This window comes from Diabrotica virgifera, chromosome 6 (assembly GCF_917563875.1).
Source record: "Diabrotica virgifera virgifera chromosome 6, PGI_DIABVI_V3a".
NCBI lineage: Eukaryota > Metazoa > Arthropoda > Insecta > Coleoptera > Chrysomelidae > Diabrotica > Diabrotica virgifera.
This window is the reverse complement of record NC_065448.1, coordinates 36,943,874-36,960,709: the sequence shown is the minus strand read 5'-3', so window position 1 is coordinate 36,960,709 and position 16,836 is coordinate 36,943,874. Positions and strand designations below refer to the sequence as shown.

General features: G+C 32.8%; 1 protein-coding gene across 2 annotated transcripts in view; it reads left to right on the top strand.

Moving 5' to 3' along the window:
- The window catches only part of LOC126885871 (uncharacterized), a 32,092-nt gene that overhangs the window by 4,029 nt on the left and 11,227 nt on the right, over positions 1-16,836 (top strand). For both annotated transcript variants that reach the window (XM_050652659.1, XM_050652660.1), the window contains exons 2-3: positions 8,322-8,567; positions 14,071-14,263. In XM_050652659.1, coding sequence (XP_050508616.1) covers positions 8,322-8,567; positions 14,071-14,263 — 439 coding nt within the window. The remainder of the gene's footprint in view (positions 1-8,321; positions 8,568-14,070; positions 14,264-16,836) is intronic.

The following is a 16,836-nucleotide window of genomic DNA, read 5'->3' as shown; positions in this document are numbered from 1 at the left end:
AAAGAATTTTTTATCAGTAATTTTATTTATCATGGAATCCAGTTATTCCATGATTCCAGTTATAAATCCCAATTGGCTTACTGAGAAGGAACTCCAAGTATTCACTGATGCGGAATAAGGTTTATGACAAACAACAAGTGTATTTTTTCAAAAAAAAAAATAAAGACATCTGCTGTTTTTAAGTGTATTTTCTTGTGGCATATAAAGTATGCCACATGTGTAGTTATGCCATAACTTGATGCGTGGGTAGTTAAAGGTTAAAGTGTAACTGTGAGTTTAGATAATCGTTTTGCAGTTTTTCTTGTGATAGTTTCCCCCTTTTCCCCTTTTTTTACTTCTCCTATTTTTCTTTTATTCGGTTCATGTTTTTCTAGATAAATTTCCAGGACAACATACTTTTTATTAAATCTTTTTTGTCTACTTCATCTCTATGGCTACAGTTTCAGCTTCATTATTTAATTATTTTATTGGTTACATAGTTTACATGGTTAGTTACCATTACTTTAAATTAGATCTTATTTTCAAAGTTTGTTCTGCTTATTATTGCTTCCAATATAAAATTAAACATAATTGGGGAGAAGTCACCTTGTTTTACTCCTTTTGTTTACTTTGATCTCCTTAGGTGTTATATTGAAACTGACTTTGCTGGAGTGTTTGTTAGGCTTAATGTTATAGGGCAGTCAATGAGAGTATGTGGCTCCGAATTCTATCCTACTATATCGATTTACGTGATATTTTCACAGTAAGTAGGGAATAGCCCAAGAAACAAAGTCTACCCTATGCCGATGTGTGCTTTTGTCTTGGGGGCGGTTCCCACCCCTTCTCGGGGGTGGAAAATTTTTTGCTTAAATAACTACGGAAGTTGCTAGAGAACCTAATACTAAGCAAAAACTGTTCTACAATTTTTTTTCGAAAACTCAATACTTTTTAAGTTATTCCTGGTTGAAAATTGGCCATTTTCATTGAAACATAACACCTTTTCAAACGGTTTTTTGCGAATTCCTTAAAAACTATGCATCTAACTAAAAAAACTATATAAAATATTTTTGTAGCTTATAAAATAACAAAGAGATTCTTTCCTTTATGAATCTTCTAGTTATAACACAAAAAGAGATATGGTAAGTGAAAAAACTTGTTTTCTTGGTGCATGCTCAAATCAGTGTATTTAACTTGAAATAACAGAGAAACAGTCGATTTTAGGTGTATAATGCTACCAATAACTTTTGTTGTGTTTGAAAAGACCTTTAAAATAAGCAATATTAAATGTCGATTGCATTCAAACTAAGCGAGATATGCTGCAAAAAATTGATGACTAACGAATTTTAAGAAAAAAATTGAGAGGTATATTTAACCCCTCATCCACAAGAATTTAAATGCATCGTTTTCCTTCTACAATACATTTTACTATAGTGTTCTTTTTATGTTCAAAAAGTTGGGCGGGTTTAAAAAAATGGTTTTTGAAAAAAATAAGATCAAATTATTGAGCGCATTTTTAAATTGTCTTAAAAATCTTCCTTTTTCTTCATGTAACTCGAAAATGATAAGAGATGCCAAAAAAAAGATACCATACAAAAATGAAGATTTCTTCTAGATAAACATTTTGATTTAATTTTTATAACAGTATCTCTTATCATTTTCAAGTTACATGGAGAAAAACAAGATTTTTAAGAAAATTTAAATATGCGCTCTATAATTTGATCTTATTTTTTTCAAAAACCATTCATTTTAAACCCGCTCAACTTTTTGAACATAAAAATGACACTGTAGTAAGATTTATTGTAGAAGGAAAATGATGCATTTAAATTCTTGTGGGTGAGGGGTTAAATATACTTCTCAATTTTTTTCTTAAAATTCGTTAGTCATCAATTTTTTGCAGCATATCTCGCTTAGTTTGAATGTAATCGACATTTAATATTGCTTATTTGAAAGGACTTTTCAAGCACAATAAAAGGTATTGGTAGCATTATATACATAAAATCGACCATTTCTCTGCTATTTCAAGTTGAATACACTGCTTTGAGCATGCACCAAAAAAACAAACTCTTTTTACCTACCATACCTCTTTTTCTGTTATAACTAGAAGATTGAAGAAGGAACGAATCTCTTTGTTTTTTTATGGGTTACAAAAATGTTTTATATAATTTTTTTAGTTAGATGCATTGTTTTTAAGGTATTCGCAAAAAACCGTTTGAAAAGATGTTATATTTCAATGAAAATGGCCAATTTTCAACCACGAATAACTCAAAAAGTATTGAGTTTTCGAAAAAAAAATTATAGAACAGTTTTTGCTTAGAATTGGGTTCTCTAGCAACTTCCGTAGTTGCTTAACCAAAAAATTTTCCATCCCCGAGAAGGGGCGGGAACCGCCCCCAAGACAAAAGCACAAATCGGCATAGGATAGACTTTGAATAAGGGGATATTTTTAGGCTATTCCTAAAATTTCATTAAAATCCATGCAGTAAGATAGAATTCGGAGGTAATAACCTGTTCTTGCTCTCATTGACTGCCCTATTAGCATATATCTTAATTTTTCTGGGATTCAAGATGCTCTAGCTCAGTGATTTCCAAAGCGGTCTATATCGAATTTAAGATATTTAGAGAAAAATGACAAATATAAACAATTCTGTCTTCAAAAAGATAGACCTGTTGCTTATCCCGCATTAGGGAATACCGCGAGAAAGTTGCTGATTGCTTTTGCATCCTCATACCTAGTAGAAAGGGTTTCTACACAATTATAAATCTCATAAAAAAACATTAACCTCCAAAGAGATTCGAGATTATATCTAACTAAATCAATGCCAAATGTTGACAATTTATAATTAAACTATCAAGTTTAACCAAATCTTCTTAACTCAGGCGAGACTCGTTAGTCTCTGGTCATAAGACCTTTGTACCAAACCCTGTTCTTCTCCTTAAATTTTAATAAGTCCTGTGGCCTCAACGAAGGCCAACAGTTTTCTTATTGGTAGTTTTAGGATATCTTCTGGTTCAAACCTCATTTGACCAGTGAAGTCCTGCCTTACATCACCGAGCACACTGCAATGGCATAGTATGTGTATGGCAGTTTCTTCTTCCATTTCACACTTTCTGCACCATGGTTCATTCACCTTACCTAGTTTGTATAGGTGGTTACTTAAACGGCAATGTCCAGTCACCATTTCAGTGACCGTTTTGATCTCTCGTTTATTGAGGTTCAACAAACTGTTCGACAGTTTTTTATCAATATTCTTGATTATTTTTTTAGTCTGGACACAGAAAGGTTCTGGGCTTTCAAAAGTTTCTCTCGAGCCTTGTTTCGCTAACATATCTGCTCGTTCGTTCCCATGCACCCCTTCATGACCCGGCACCCATATTAAAGACACTTTATTGTCTTTTGCCAGGTTATTGAGGAGATCTTTGCAGTTTCTCACCAGTTTTGATTTGGTGAGAGGGTTCTTTAGAGCCAGAATAGCCGATTGGCTATCTGTGTAAATGTTGATTCTCTTAGCTTTAGGGTCTTCATAAATGATTTCATCAATGCAGGCCACCAAAGCAAAAACTTCAGCCTCGAACACTGTTGTATGTTGACCTAGGCTGTAAGATTTATTATAGTTACATGTTTGCCCAAAGACTCCTGATCCAGTACCATGGGGAGTTTTAGATCCATCAGTGAACCATATTAAGTCCCCATTAATATTTGGGACTTTTTGTTCTCTCGTTGGTATAATTGTGTTAATCTTCTAAGTGAAGATTAGTTCTGGTGTCATCATATCTGAGTTCATCATAAAGATGGATTCCTCAAGTATAGTCCCAGTAATGTTTGTTTGGCTATTCAATACATAATTTGGCCTCCAAGTATTGTTTGCTTTGAGTCTCAGGATGGTCATAAAGGGTACCGCCGAAATATATAATTCCAGCTGAGGGAGACCTGTCATAGCTTCTAATGAAGCCGTTCCTGTACTATTCAAGGCTCCTGTTATATTTAGAAGCGCTTGTCTTTGTAGGGTGGTGAGAGTGGTCACACAAGATTGCAAAGCCGTCTTTCTCCACCAGAGTACTGACCTATAAGTGACTGTCTGTCGTATCACTGATGTGTACAACCAACATATCACCTTTGGTTTCAATCCCCAGGTTTTACCTACAACTCGTCTGCAGTTCCAGTAATATGAGTATTCCAATTGAGTTTCGAATCCAGGGTTACCCCTAGATACTTAACCTCATTGGTTCTTTCCAGTACCTCTCCAAATAATTTCAGCTCACTCAGTCCAGTAAGCTTCCTCTTATTTGTAAAGGCTACCAGTTTAGTTTTAGAAGGGTTCATGGAGAGGTTCTCTTTCAGACACCAGTTCTCTATGTAGTGAAGGGCATATCGCATCTGATACGCAACAGTGCTGGGAAATTTTCCCCTAGTTACTATTACGATATCATCTGCGAAACCCTGGACCCAGATTCCTTGGGCGCTTAGCCCATGAATCAGATCATCGACAACTATGTTCCATAATGACAGTGACAATACACCGCCTTGAGGGCATCCCTTAGTTGCCCTCAGATTTATGGTATCTTCATGCGTATCTGTGGATATTATTCTGCTCTTAAGCATCTGAATAATCCACTTGCATGTTGTGTTGTTGATTTTCTTCCTCACCAGTGCGCTTTGTATAGACTCGATTGAGGTATTATCAAATGCACCTTCTATATCTAAAAATGCAGCAAGGGTTTAAACCTCAATCCCCGATCTTTTTATGCCTATTTCATCCCTATAGCTATAGTTTCAGCTTCATTATTTAATTATTTTATTGGTTACATAGTTTGATTTCATTAATGGCTATATTATATTTAAATTATTATAAATAATATTATTATTTTTATGTCTTTTGTGTATTAATTTGATATTCATTCACTCGTTTATCTAAGCTTTACAATCCCTAGGGATTATAGTAATGCTGTGGCACTCAAAGTCCTATTCTTAATTGAGGTAGATTATTATTCTGTCATTTATAGCTTGCTGTATGTATTTGCTGCTGTGGTGACCCTTTTCCATTTCTTCCTGTCCTTATACTGCACTTTCCAGTCTTTAACATTCATTGTTCTTATATCTTCTTCTAGAAACCTTCCTCTACACCTGGGCCATAGTGGTGTGCAGTTAGTTATTCATCTCAGCATATCTGGGCCTAGATTCCGTGCACTGTAGATATCTACATGTCGCTTTCTATCGATATTTGAATATTAAAATATTTGAATTTTTAGCTTTAATTGAATTATTTTCTAGTTTTGTTAGGTTATATATATATATATATATATATATATATATATATATATATATATATATATATATATATATATAATGGATTTATTTCTACGGCTGTCGACGCCTCTCCATACCCAGCTTCCAATTTTTTCTATCGTAACACGTATCTTCATCTAATTGCCTCGAATCCATTGCGTCCTGAATATTGTCCCTCCAGCTTCTCCGTGGTCGTCCCCTTCTTCTTCTCTCCGGTGGGACCCACTCTAATATTTTTCTCGGCCAGCGAGTCTCATTCATTCTTTTAACGTGCCCGAACCATGTCAGCTGTCTCTTTTCAATATCGTCCATTATAGTTTTTTCCACCTTCATACGTTCTCTAATTGTTTCATTTCTTACATGTTCTAATCTGGAAACCTGACAACTTCTCCTCAAGAAGTCCATTTCTGTACTAAGTAGCTTCTTTTTATTTCTTGCACTTATGTCCCAAACTTCTGCACCGTAGATTGTAGCGCTCTTCATTATACTTTCATATATTCTTTTCTTTGTTTCCTTCCTGATATCTTTGTCCCATAAAATTGAATTGAGGGATCTAGTGATGCTTCTACCTTTATTGATCCTGTGTTGTATTTCATCTTCACTATTTCCTCGTTTGTTAAATATAGCTCCCAAATATTTGCATTGTTTCACACCAACAATATGTCCTTGTTCCAATGGTAGGTTTTCAATGTCTTCGTTTCCCACTATGAAGTATTCTGACTTATCCATATTTATTACTAATCCTGCCTGTTGGTAATGCTCATTTAGCTTCCGTATCATATAGCTTAAGTCATCTTGATCTTGGGCTATTACAACTTGGTCGTCCGCAAAGTATAATGTAAATAGGGAGTCATCTCCCACTTTCAGTCCCATCGGTTTTACTGCTTTTGTCCACCTCTGTAAGGATTGGTCAAGGTATATTTTAAAGAGAGTGGGAGATAGACAACATCCTTGTCGGAGGCCTTTTGAAGTATTAAATGCCTCAGTGAAATTTTTGCCGTTTTTGATTCTGGTGTTAGTGGTCTCATACAACATTCTAGTTGCTTGTATGAGTTTTCCATCGATACCGATGTCTTTAATTGAATTCCATAGTTCTATAATGGGGACACTATCATAGGCTTTTTCTAGGTCGATAAGAGCGATGTGGGTTTCCTGATTTCTTTGTATTCTTTTTTCTAGTGCTATTTTTAAAGTGAAGAGATTGTCTACCGTTGAACGTCCCGCACGAAAACCAGCTTGTTCTTCAGCTTGCTTTCCTTGAATTTCTTGTTCTATTTCATTTCTTAATAGCCTGGAGTATAATCTTCCAATGGTGCTGATGACTGCAATTCCCCTATAGTTTTTGGGGTTATTTTTAGGTCCCTTCTTATGTATGGGAGTAATATGTGATGTTAGCCATTCATCTGGTACTTTTTCTCCATTCAGGCATCTTTCGAAAAGATTTTTAAGCATATCCCATAGTTTGGGTGGTCCATATTTTATTAATTCAGGATTAATTCCTCCAGCTCCGGGTGCTTTCCGGGATTTCACATTTTTAATAGCTTCTTCCACTTTGGTTTTATCTAGTTGTATTTTGTGTTCACTCTGTATATCATTCTCTTTTTCTTGTATTCTTGTTATGTATTGTGGTCGTTTTTCTACCAATAATTCCTTAAAATGTTGTTCCCATTCGGCATCAGTTTTTTTTGCTAGGTTATACTCATTGATAAACTAGAGCAAAACTAGAAAATAATTCAATTAAAGCTAAAAATTCATATATTTTGATAGTCAAATATCGATAGAAAGCGACATGTAGATATCTACAGTGCACGGAATCTAGGCCCTGACTATGGGGGTCTCTCTATATATGTCCTATCCATTCTAAGCGAAGAGATTTTATGTATGTGACTATATTTCCTTCAATTCTTCTTCAATTTCGGCATTTTTTTTCATTCTCCCTTCTCCCTTGCTTTACATTGGGATCATTCAATTGTCCTTTGTTTCTTTACTCCTGTATTTTTCCATCAACTGCTTTATAATGAAAATTGCATCTGTTGTTGATCTGCCCTGGATATTTCGGTCTCTTCACATATAATACGTAAATATTATATTATACTAATACATCGCTAAAGAGTTCTACTAACAACTGTTTTTTATATAACTGCAGACTAAAAACTAAAAAATTAAAGGAATATGGCAAAAAACATAAAAAATCACTGCTTAATTAACGTATAAAAAATTCCAATAATGTCAAATTTTCATAAATACATCAATAGTGTCAAAATTTTATAATTTAGTGGAGTAAAGTTTAAACGAGGTATACTAGCATGATTTTGACATTCAAAGTTCCTATTTTTACTTCATCTTCTTGTTTTTTACTTTTTACATTTGTTTGGTATGCCTCAAATTTCAGTTTTTTCAATTTATTTTTCTCTACTTCTGTTTCCCAAGATATTTGTATTAATGTCCTTTTTCCATGCCTGGTTTTTCTTCTATGTCCATACATCCTCCCTGTATCGGTTTTTTGATCTTTCTACTGTTGAGATTTCTTTTTTCCCTTTCCAAACTTTTCCTTCAATTGTCAGTTTGGCAAAAAAACCCTATTTTAATTGTTTTTCCTAATAGTTTTTTTGCATTCCCTTTTTTTCTTTACTCAGGTCATGGTTTTACTCATATCAATATATTATATCCATCATAAGTCAGTGAAAAGGACACGAAAGCTTCTGTTACATTATCAAATTGCTAACATATTTAGCCATACATGTGACAGTTATGATTTATCTACTCTCCATTTCAAATGTTAGAATCAGTATGTTTATACCTATATTGCAAGCGGGTTTGTTATTCTGTAAATTATCATAAATAAATCCTCCTTTAGTATTCCACAGCAGTTAACAGCGATAATCCTCTACAAGTACTTGCCTAATACTACCTTTCACGGCCGCTGCCGTGAAGAGCGGCAGCGTTGTCAAGAGAATTCTCATTTAGTTAGCATAGGGTTATCCTCGTACACTGCATCGCATGTTTGAAATACGCTGTAGTCGTCATATTAAATTTAAATTTTTTTATATTATTTCAGCGAAAAAGCGAAAAATATTATTAATTCAATATTAGAACAAATAAAGCAACTGTCACAAGTGGAAAAATTTCTTCTGTTTCTAAAATTACCATCGGAAGTAACAAATGCTGTAGATCCCTTCAAGCAAACCATCAATCCTCTTGGTAGTAGGTCAGAGATTACCAGAACGATATCTTGGATCAAGACACACTTACAAGAAGATCCGGATATATCTCTGCCGAAGCAAGAAGTGTACAATGAATATCAGTAAGTGTTGATTCATTTAATAGGCCAATCAAGTTAGGTTTTTACTAGACATAACGGAAAAGACGAGGTTTGACAGTTGAAATGTGTAGTATGAGATATTAAAAAAAGACTACCATCTTTGGATTCATCAATTTTTTAGTGGAACATTTTTTAAATAAACAATCAAAACGTCAAACTTAGTTTTTTACTCATAACTTAAAAACTTGTTTATTTAGAAATTTGACATCCACAGGTAACTTTCTCAAAAAAAAAAGGTACATCGAATGAGATACGCTAAATAAAAATCGGCTAATAAACAAAAAAGTTATTGCAAAACGGATGACAAAATCACTGTTTTTGAATATAGTTAATAACAATTTTATTGTTTGTTAAAATACGTTTTAATATACCCAAAATTTAGGGCACTATGGTGTTTGAATGGTGTGCAAAAAATGGTCCAGATCTGTTAAATAGTTTTCGTAAAATTGAATTTGTTTATAAATTTTTTTGAAAAACGAGCTAATTTCTGAGGCTGGTCCAGTTAATACGGCTGCATGTATCTCAATAATCCGGGGCTCATTTCCTTCGTTAAGATGTATACTAACAGCTTATGAAAAAAAAAGTAAAAAAAATTACAAATACGTACACAAAATTATTTGTTAATAAATAGCAGTTTTTAAGCTTATAAACAATTACAATAATTTCGTAGAAATTAGATCAAATTAAATGGCAATAAAAAATACGGAAAGCTAATTAAAATACACAACTTTCAAAAAAATTTTTAGGTCTTACGACCCTTGGGGTCTGAGATAGCCCCTTTTTTTGAAAAAATCACTGTTACGTTAATTAACAACACTAAGAGCTGAAATTAACCAATCTTTTATAAGAAAAGTCGAAAGTTTTTAACAAAGTTTTTAGTAAGAAAAATGTTAAAAAATTGTTTAAATAGGAGTGTTATAAACACAGAGTATTTTGCGTTCCGACTAAAGTAAAAAATAGCGGGCGTAGTCGACTGACTGAATAGTGGGCGCGGTTGGTGACCGGCATGCGGCAGCAACTATTAAAATTACGTTATCCGGACCACAAAAATCCACTTTAAGGTGAATGACAAATTTTTGTCATTCCTTATGTTTTCGAGGTCTCTGAATCCGAATATGGAGTTAATTTTTTTCTAGAATTAATGGAACATGTTCAAAAATCAAATTTTATGCAAAAATTCGAAAAATAAATTTTGACGATTTTTCAATTTTAACGCACTGTATTTTTGGTCGCTGTAAATATTTCCTTTTGAAAATTTTACTGTGTTATCTTTGAAGCATTTAAATAACAATGAGATTTGTCCAAAATGACTCAACACGTTAAAAGAGAAGTTGTTAATTTTTAAACATTTTGTCGTCAGATTTCGTTAGTTTCATGTTTACTTAAAAAAGTTGAGTGACAAACTTTTTAATTTATAATTTTAATTAACACAGAAATAAAATATAATTCATGAAGAAGTTTTCCAAAAAAATTTAATTTAAAATATGCAATAGGAAAAATGTTATGTGACTTTATAAACGAGCGGCACACTCCAAAAAAAGCTTATTTCTCGAGATACTGATACTAATTTTGGTCATACTTTATATTTTTTATGGTGCTGAAAACTAAAATTAGGGTTGTTTTGAATTTTACGTGGGGAAACATTATCAAAATCGCAACTTTACCCTAAAAATAAAAAAAAATCACGTGTTTTTGAGTTTAATTTGCTACAACTCTGTTCCATTGTAATATTTTTTTCTGATATTTTTATAGTATATATTTCTCACCTTTCTGAAGACAATGGGACTTGCTTCAATATTTCTGTCTTGCCATAAAGAAAGTTATAAATTGTTTGAAGTAAAAGGTGCAGATTCTTGAATTGCAAAGTTTAATCGCAAAAGTTGAGTAACACAATTTGAAATTTAGCTGTTTAATTAATTTTAAGTTAAAATCTAGAGTACAGAGAACAGGATGTTTTATAGAAAAAAGTGGTGTAACTTTTAATTTTAAGAAATACGTGATTTCATTTTTTTTATTTTTAGGCTAAAATTGCGATTTTGACAATGTTTCCCCATCTAAAATTCAAAATAAAACTCATTTTCGTTTTCAGCACCATCAAAAGTATAAAGTAAGACCAAAATTAGCCTTTCACCACACCGTGGTTGATATCTCGAGAAATGAGCGTTTTTTTTGGGGGAGTACCACTCGTCTATAAGGTCGCGTAACTTTTTTTCTGTTGCATATTTTGACTTTGTGGCCTTTTTATTGTTATTTTTTAAATTTACTTATTTAAAATATAATTTTACTAAATAAATGTGCAACATAATAATATTCATAAAATTCAAGTTTCTACCAAAATATATAAATATAATATTAAGCTTCAAATCCGGTATACTGTCAATGTTAACAAATGGGCTGCAACGGTCTAGCGCTAGCGAATGCTAGTCCGCGAATTTATTCTCATTCGGCTGCGCCCATCATTTTTTTTTACTTTAATCGGAACGCAAAATACTCTTTCTTTATAACAATACTGTTTAAACAATTTTTAACATTTTTTCTTGCAAAAAACTTTGTTAAAAACTTTGACTTTTCTTATAAAAGATTGGTTAATTTCAGATTTTAGTGTTGTTAATTAACGTAACAGTGATTTTTTCAAAAAAGGGGCTATCTCAGACCCCAAAGGTCGTAGGACCTAAAAATTTTTTTTATAAGTTGTGTATTTTAACCAGCTTTCAGTATTTTTTATTGCCATTTAATTTGATCTAATTTCTACGAAATTATTGTAATTGTTTATAAGCTTAAAAACTGCTATTTATTAACAAATAATTTTGTGTACGTACATGTAATTTTTTTTACTTTCTTTTTCATAGGGTATTAGTATACATCTTAACGAAGGAAATGAATCCCTGATTATTGAGATACATTCAGCCATATTAACTGGACCAGCCTCAGAACTTAGCTCGTTTTTCAAAAAATTTTATAAACAAATTAAATTTTGCAAAAACTGCTTAACAGATCTGGACCATTTTTTGCACACCATTCAAACACCATAATGCCCTCAAGTTTAGGTATATTTAAACATATTTTAATAAACAATAAAATTGTTATTAACAATATTCAAAAACAGTGATTTTGTCGTCCGTTTTGCAATAACTTTTTTGTTTATTAACCGATTTTAATTTGGTGTATCTCATTCGATGTATCTTTTTTTTCTGAAAAAGTTACCTGTGGACGTGAAATTTCTAGATAAACAAGTTTTTAAGTTATAAGCAAAAAACTAAGTTTGACGTTTTGATTGTTTATTTAAAAAATCTTCCACTAAAAAATTGATGAATCCCAAGATAGTAGCCTTTTTGTAATATCTCATGCTACACATTTCAACTGTCAAACCTCGTCTTTTCAATTATGTCGAAAAACGGCTTATTTTTTACTAACTTGATTGGTCTATAAGTCATACATATATAATCACGGACAAAAATATTGCATATGCATGTGCAATGAAATTTTTTGTGCTACTATCCTTATTTATTTATTTATTTATTTATTTATTAACGGTTTCACCATTGTTCAAAAAAGTAATGCAATGAATTATAAAATAGTTGACATAGTTAAATTCTAACATAGACAATAAAAAATAAAAGACAATATAAAACATGTTAAAAATATGATGTAACACCATAAACAAACTAAACATGATCAACACAACCTAACAATTGCCTAAAAGAATACATTGAACTAAAAAATGGATCAACAGTATATGTGTTAAAGTGCCTAAGAGCTCTAGTCATCGGATCATTTCTATCATACGGTGATACTCATTATAGAATAAAGAAGGATTTCGTAAGTTGTAACTGGTTGTATTAATTCGGATTTCCGATAGTAATTCAGGACAGTTAACAAAGCCGTTAATTAGTTTATAGATAAAAAGCATTTCCAGTTTTATTCGTCTATTTGGGCCGATGCCACATTATGCGTTTTGACCGGATGCAGTGAAAACGCATCCGTTTCCAACACAACCGGACCGACCTGTCACACTATGCGTTTAGTCTGGTGCAGTTTGTAAGCGCGTACCGATGACTCAAAACGCATCCGTTGCCAACACAACCGGACCGATCTGTCACACTATGCGTTTTCACCGGATGCGGCGGAAACGCATCCGGGCAAAACGCATAATCTGACATCGGCCTTACAAGAAGTGACAAATTCAAATGCTGAAGAACATCATTCTTGTTAAAATTATTGAGAATCTGCAATTTAAATCTAGCGTATCGAGCAAAACATATATACTTGAATATTCTCAATTAAGACTTTGTCAACCTCATAATAAGGAGACCAAATAATGGAAGCATACTCTAGGGATGATCGAACTAAACAATACAAAACTCGAAGCACGGATACAGAAAAAACTTTTGTATTCCTTTTTACAAAACCTAGAGATCTGTTAGCATTAGATGATAGAACACGCAGGTGAGATTTAAAATTTAATTGTTTATCAAAAATTACTCCAAGATCTCTCATCTCATCAACTCTAGACAACACATTTATACCAATATTATATTCATAGCCCCCATGTATCATAGAAAAAGGATTTCTTTTCCGAATGCGATGTTTTCAAGTATCATATAGATGCTATAATCGGATTTAAATCTGATCTGGGCTATATGTTGGCCAGTATAATGTTTAAATTGAATCTCATCAAGGTAAGTATTCACTATGCTAGCGACATGAAGATGTGCATTAGCACCAATATGCCATATCCAATGTGGCTTTCAAATGACAAAAAATGATCTTTTAAAATGTTTTCAATGTACATATCAGTTTTCATTCGCCTAATCACCTCCACGTGTTCGGTATGTTCTTTCAAAACAATACCGCTCCGTAGCACTAACGCCCTGTATGAGGTTACAACTGACATATTGTTCACCAACTCTTCTGTAGACGAAGTTTTGTAAATCTTGCTTCCATATGATGAACGGTATGCCAGATGTAACCTCATACAGAGTGTTAATTTTGGTAGTGGTGGTATAGTGCAATGGAGTGGTATTTCTTGGAAAGGCGATTTAAACTTGTGGAGGTGATTGTGTGAATGACAGCTGATATGTGCATGAAGACATTTTAGAAGATCATGTTTTGCCATTTGCCAGCCATATTGGATAACAAATTCGTGTTAATGCCCCATGACGCAGGTCTTCATGTTGGTAGAATAGTGGATACTTACCTTGATGAGATTCAATTTAAAAACTATATTGGCCGCCATATTGCTCATATCAAATTTAAATCCGATTATACCATTTATATGACACTTAAAAACATCGCATTCGAAAAAGAAATCCTATTTCTATGACACTGGGGGCAGCACAAAAAATTTTATTTCACACGTTAATTTCAAAATATGCAATATTTTTGTCTGTGAGTGTATTATGTTGCCTATATTGCCGATGCTATATTATGTATTTGACAATAAGTATGTATTTTCCATCTTTATTTTTTTTTCTGATTATTTTAGTAATTACTGTGCGAACAACACTATCAAATCATTATCTCAAGCGGATTTTGGAAAAGTAATGAAACAAGTTTATCCAAAAATCAGAGCTCGAAGATTAGGTACAAGAGGAAATTCAAGGTATTGTTACTCTGGTTTAAGACGATGTACCAAATTAAAATCTCCTTTATTACCAGACCTGGCTGATAAACCATTGGTAAGTAAATGTTGTCAAGTCATAACAACCACTGATATAGTTCTTATATACAGAGTGAACCAAAAGTCTTGAAACACCTAATTATCTCTGGCCCGAATTGTACAAAAACCGAGGTACGCTTATTCTACAATACCAAGATACAATATGGATATTTCAAATTAAAATTTGACGCTTGCAATGTTGCCAGATTTACCATTTTTGTGGTATCATTAGTCACTTTGGTTTTTTAAATGCAGCACTCTGGATTTCGTATTATTGGAATCCTCACTTCAATACGAGTTCAACCATATGCAACACTTGATATGTTACGATATGGTATAGTCACGAAGGTCTTAAATAAATAAAATAATTCGTTAAATGAGGGTGTTAAAAACCAAAGTGGTGTAAGTCATATTCTTGAAATGATGTGGGTCTTGCTTTATAATCAGGATATACAGGGTGTTTGGTAAAGAATGGACCATAGCTTAACCTTAGATTCCTGAGCTTAAAATAGGTCGATTTAAGCTAACTTACCTTAGTACAAAAGTTGATAATAACCGAAATACAGGGTCTCAAAATTAAATTTTTATTTTATTTAGTTTTGAATATTTCCTGACAGGCATGGGACAACAACACGAAATTTGGTAAGTGGTGCAGGTATTGTACAATCCACTAAATTATATTAAACAAACGTTTCTGGCTACTACCAGAGGCGTACGACGGGGGAACGTGAATGGTTGACCCTTCCCAAATTCTACGCACTGGCGGAATTGCTATTTTAGTGCAATTTTTTGATTCTCCAATACTTTCTATGTAAAAAGCATACTCTTCATTCGTAACGATAAAGCCATTAGTTTTCGAGATAATATTTGAAGCTAAAAACGAAGGAGCATAATACATTAATCAAAATAAGTGTGCCTTTTCAAATATCTCGAAAACTAATGATTTTAACGTTACGAATGAACAGTATATTATTTGCACAGAAAGTTGGAGAATCTAAAAATTAGGTATGCTTAAATATCAGTTTCATCAGTGGCGTAGAATTTGGGAAGGGTAAACCATTCACTTTCCTCTGTCGTACGCCTCTGGTAGTAGCCAGAAACGATTATTTAACATAATTTAATAGAGTGTACAGTGCCTACACTTTTTGCCAAGTATCACACGGATATGTCAAATATTTTAAAGTATATTTTTTAATAATTTATTCTTTATTTAAAACTTTAAGAACTATGTGTGCCTGGTACTATAAAACTATTCGACATATCCTTATGGTACTTGGTAGAAAGTGTAGGTACTGTACACCCTACTAAATTATGTTAAATAATCGTTTGTGGTTAATACCAGAGGCGTACGACAGGGGAAAGTGAATGGTTTACCCTTCCCAAATTCTACGCCACTGATGAAACTGCTATTTTAGCATAATTTTTAGATTCTCCAATACTTTCTATGCAAATAATATACTCTTCATTCGTAACGATAAAGTCATTAGTTTTCGAGATAAGTATTTAAAGTTAAAAATGAAAAGGCACACTTATTTTGATTAATGTATTATGCTCCTTCGTTTTTAGCTTCAAATATCTCGAAAACTAATGGCTTTATCGTTACGAATGGAGAGGATGTTTTTTACATAGAGAGTATTGGAGAATCAAAAAATTGTACTAGAATAGCCATTGCGCCAGTGGCGTAGAATTTGGGAAGGGTCAACCATTCACGTTCCCCCGCCGTACGCCTCTGGTAGTATAGATACTAGAGACCTCAAAATATTAAGATTTAACCCAAATCACTTAAATAAAATTACGACAGGTTTCCCCTGTCGTAAATCACTTAAATAAAATGTTGCTCCGTATTGAGTCACAGGGTGTTCTATTTAAAAATTTAAAAACCTTTTTTACCTAGTTGGTACTTTAAAACTATTTGACGAATCCTAATCATACTTGACAGAAAGTGTGGGTGCTGTACACTCTACTAAATTATGATAAATAAAAGTTTATAGCTACTACCAGGGGAGTACGGCAGGGGATAGTGATTGGTTGACCGTTCCCAAATTCTACGCCACTGGGGGAATTACTATTTTAGCGAAATTTTTCAATTCTCTAATACTTTCTATGTAAACATACTCTTGATTAATAACGATAAGTTATTAGTTTTCGAGATATTTGAACTTGAAAATGAAACGGCACAGTTATTTTGATTAATGTGTTGTGTCGCTTCATTTTTAACTTAAATATTTCGAAAACTAACGATTTTATCGTTACAAATGAAGAGTATATTATTTACATAAAAAGTATTGGAAAATCTAAAAACTACACTAAAATAGCAATTCCGTCAGTGGTGTAGAATTTGGGAAGGGTGATCAGTAACTTTCCCCTGTCGTACGCCTCTGGTAGTAGCCAGAAACGATTATTTAACATAATTTAGTAGGGTGTACAGTATGTACTTATACTTTCTGCCAAGTATGATAATAATTAGTCAAATAGTTTTAAAGTACTGGGTACAAATAATTTTTAAATATTAATCATATCATAAATTAATCAAAATAACTGTGTTGTTTCATTTTTAACTTCAAATATCTCGAACTCGGGTCGACTCAGCCT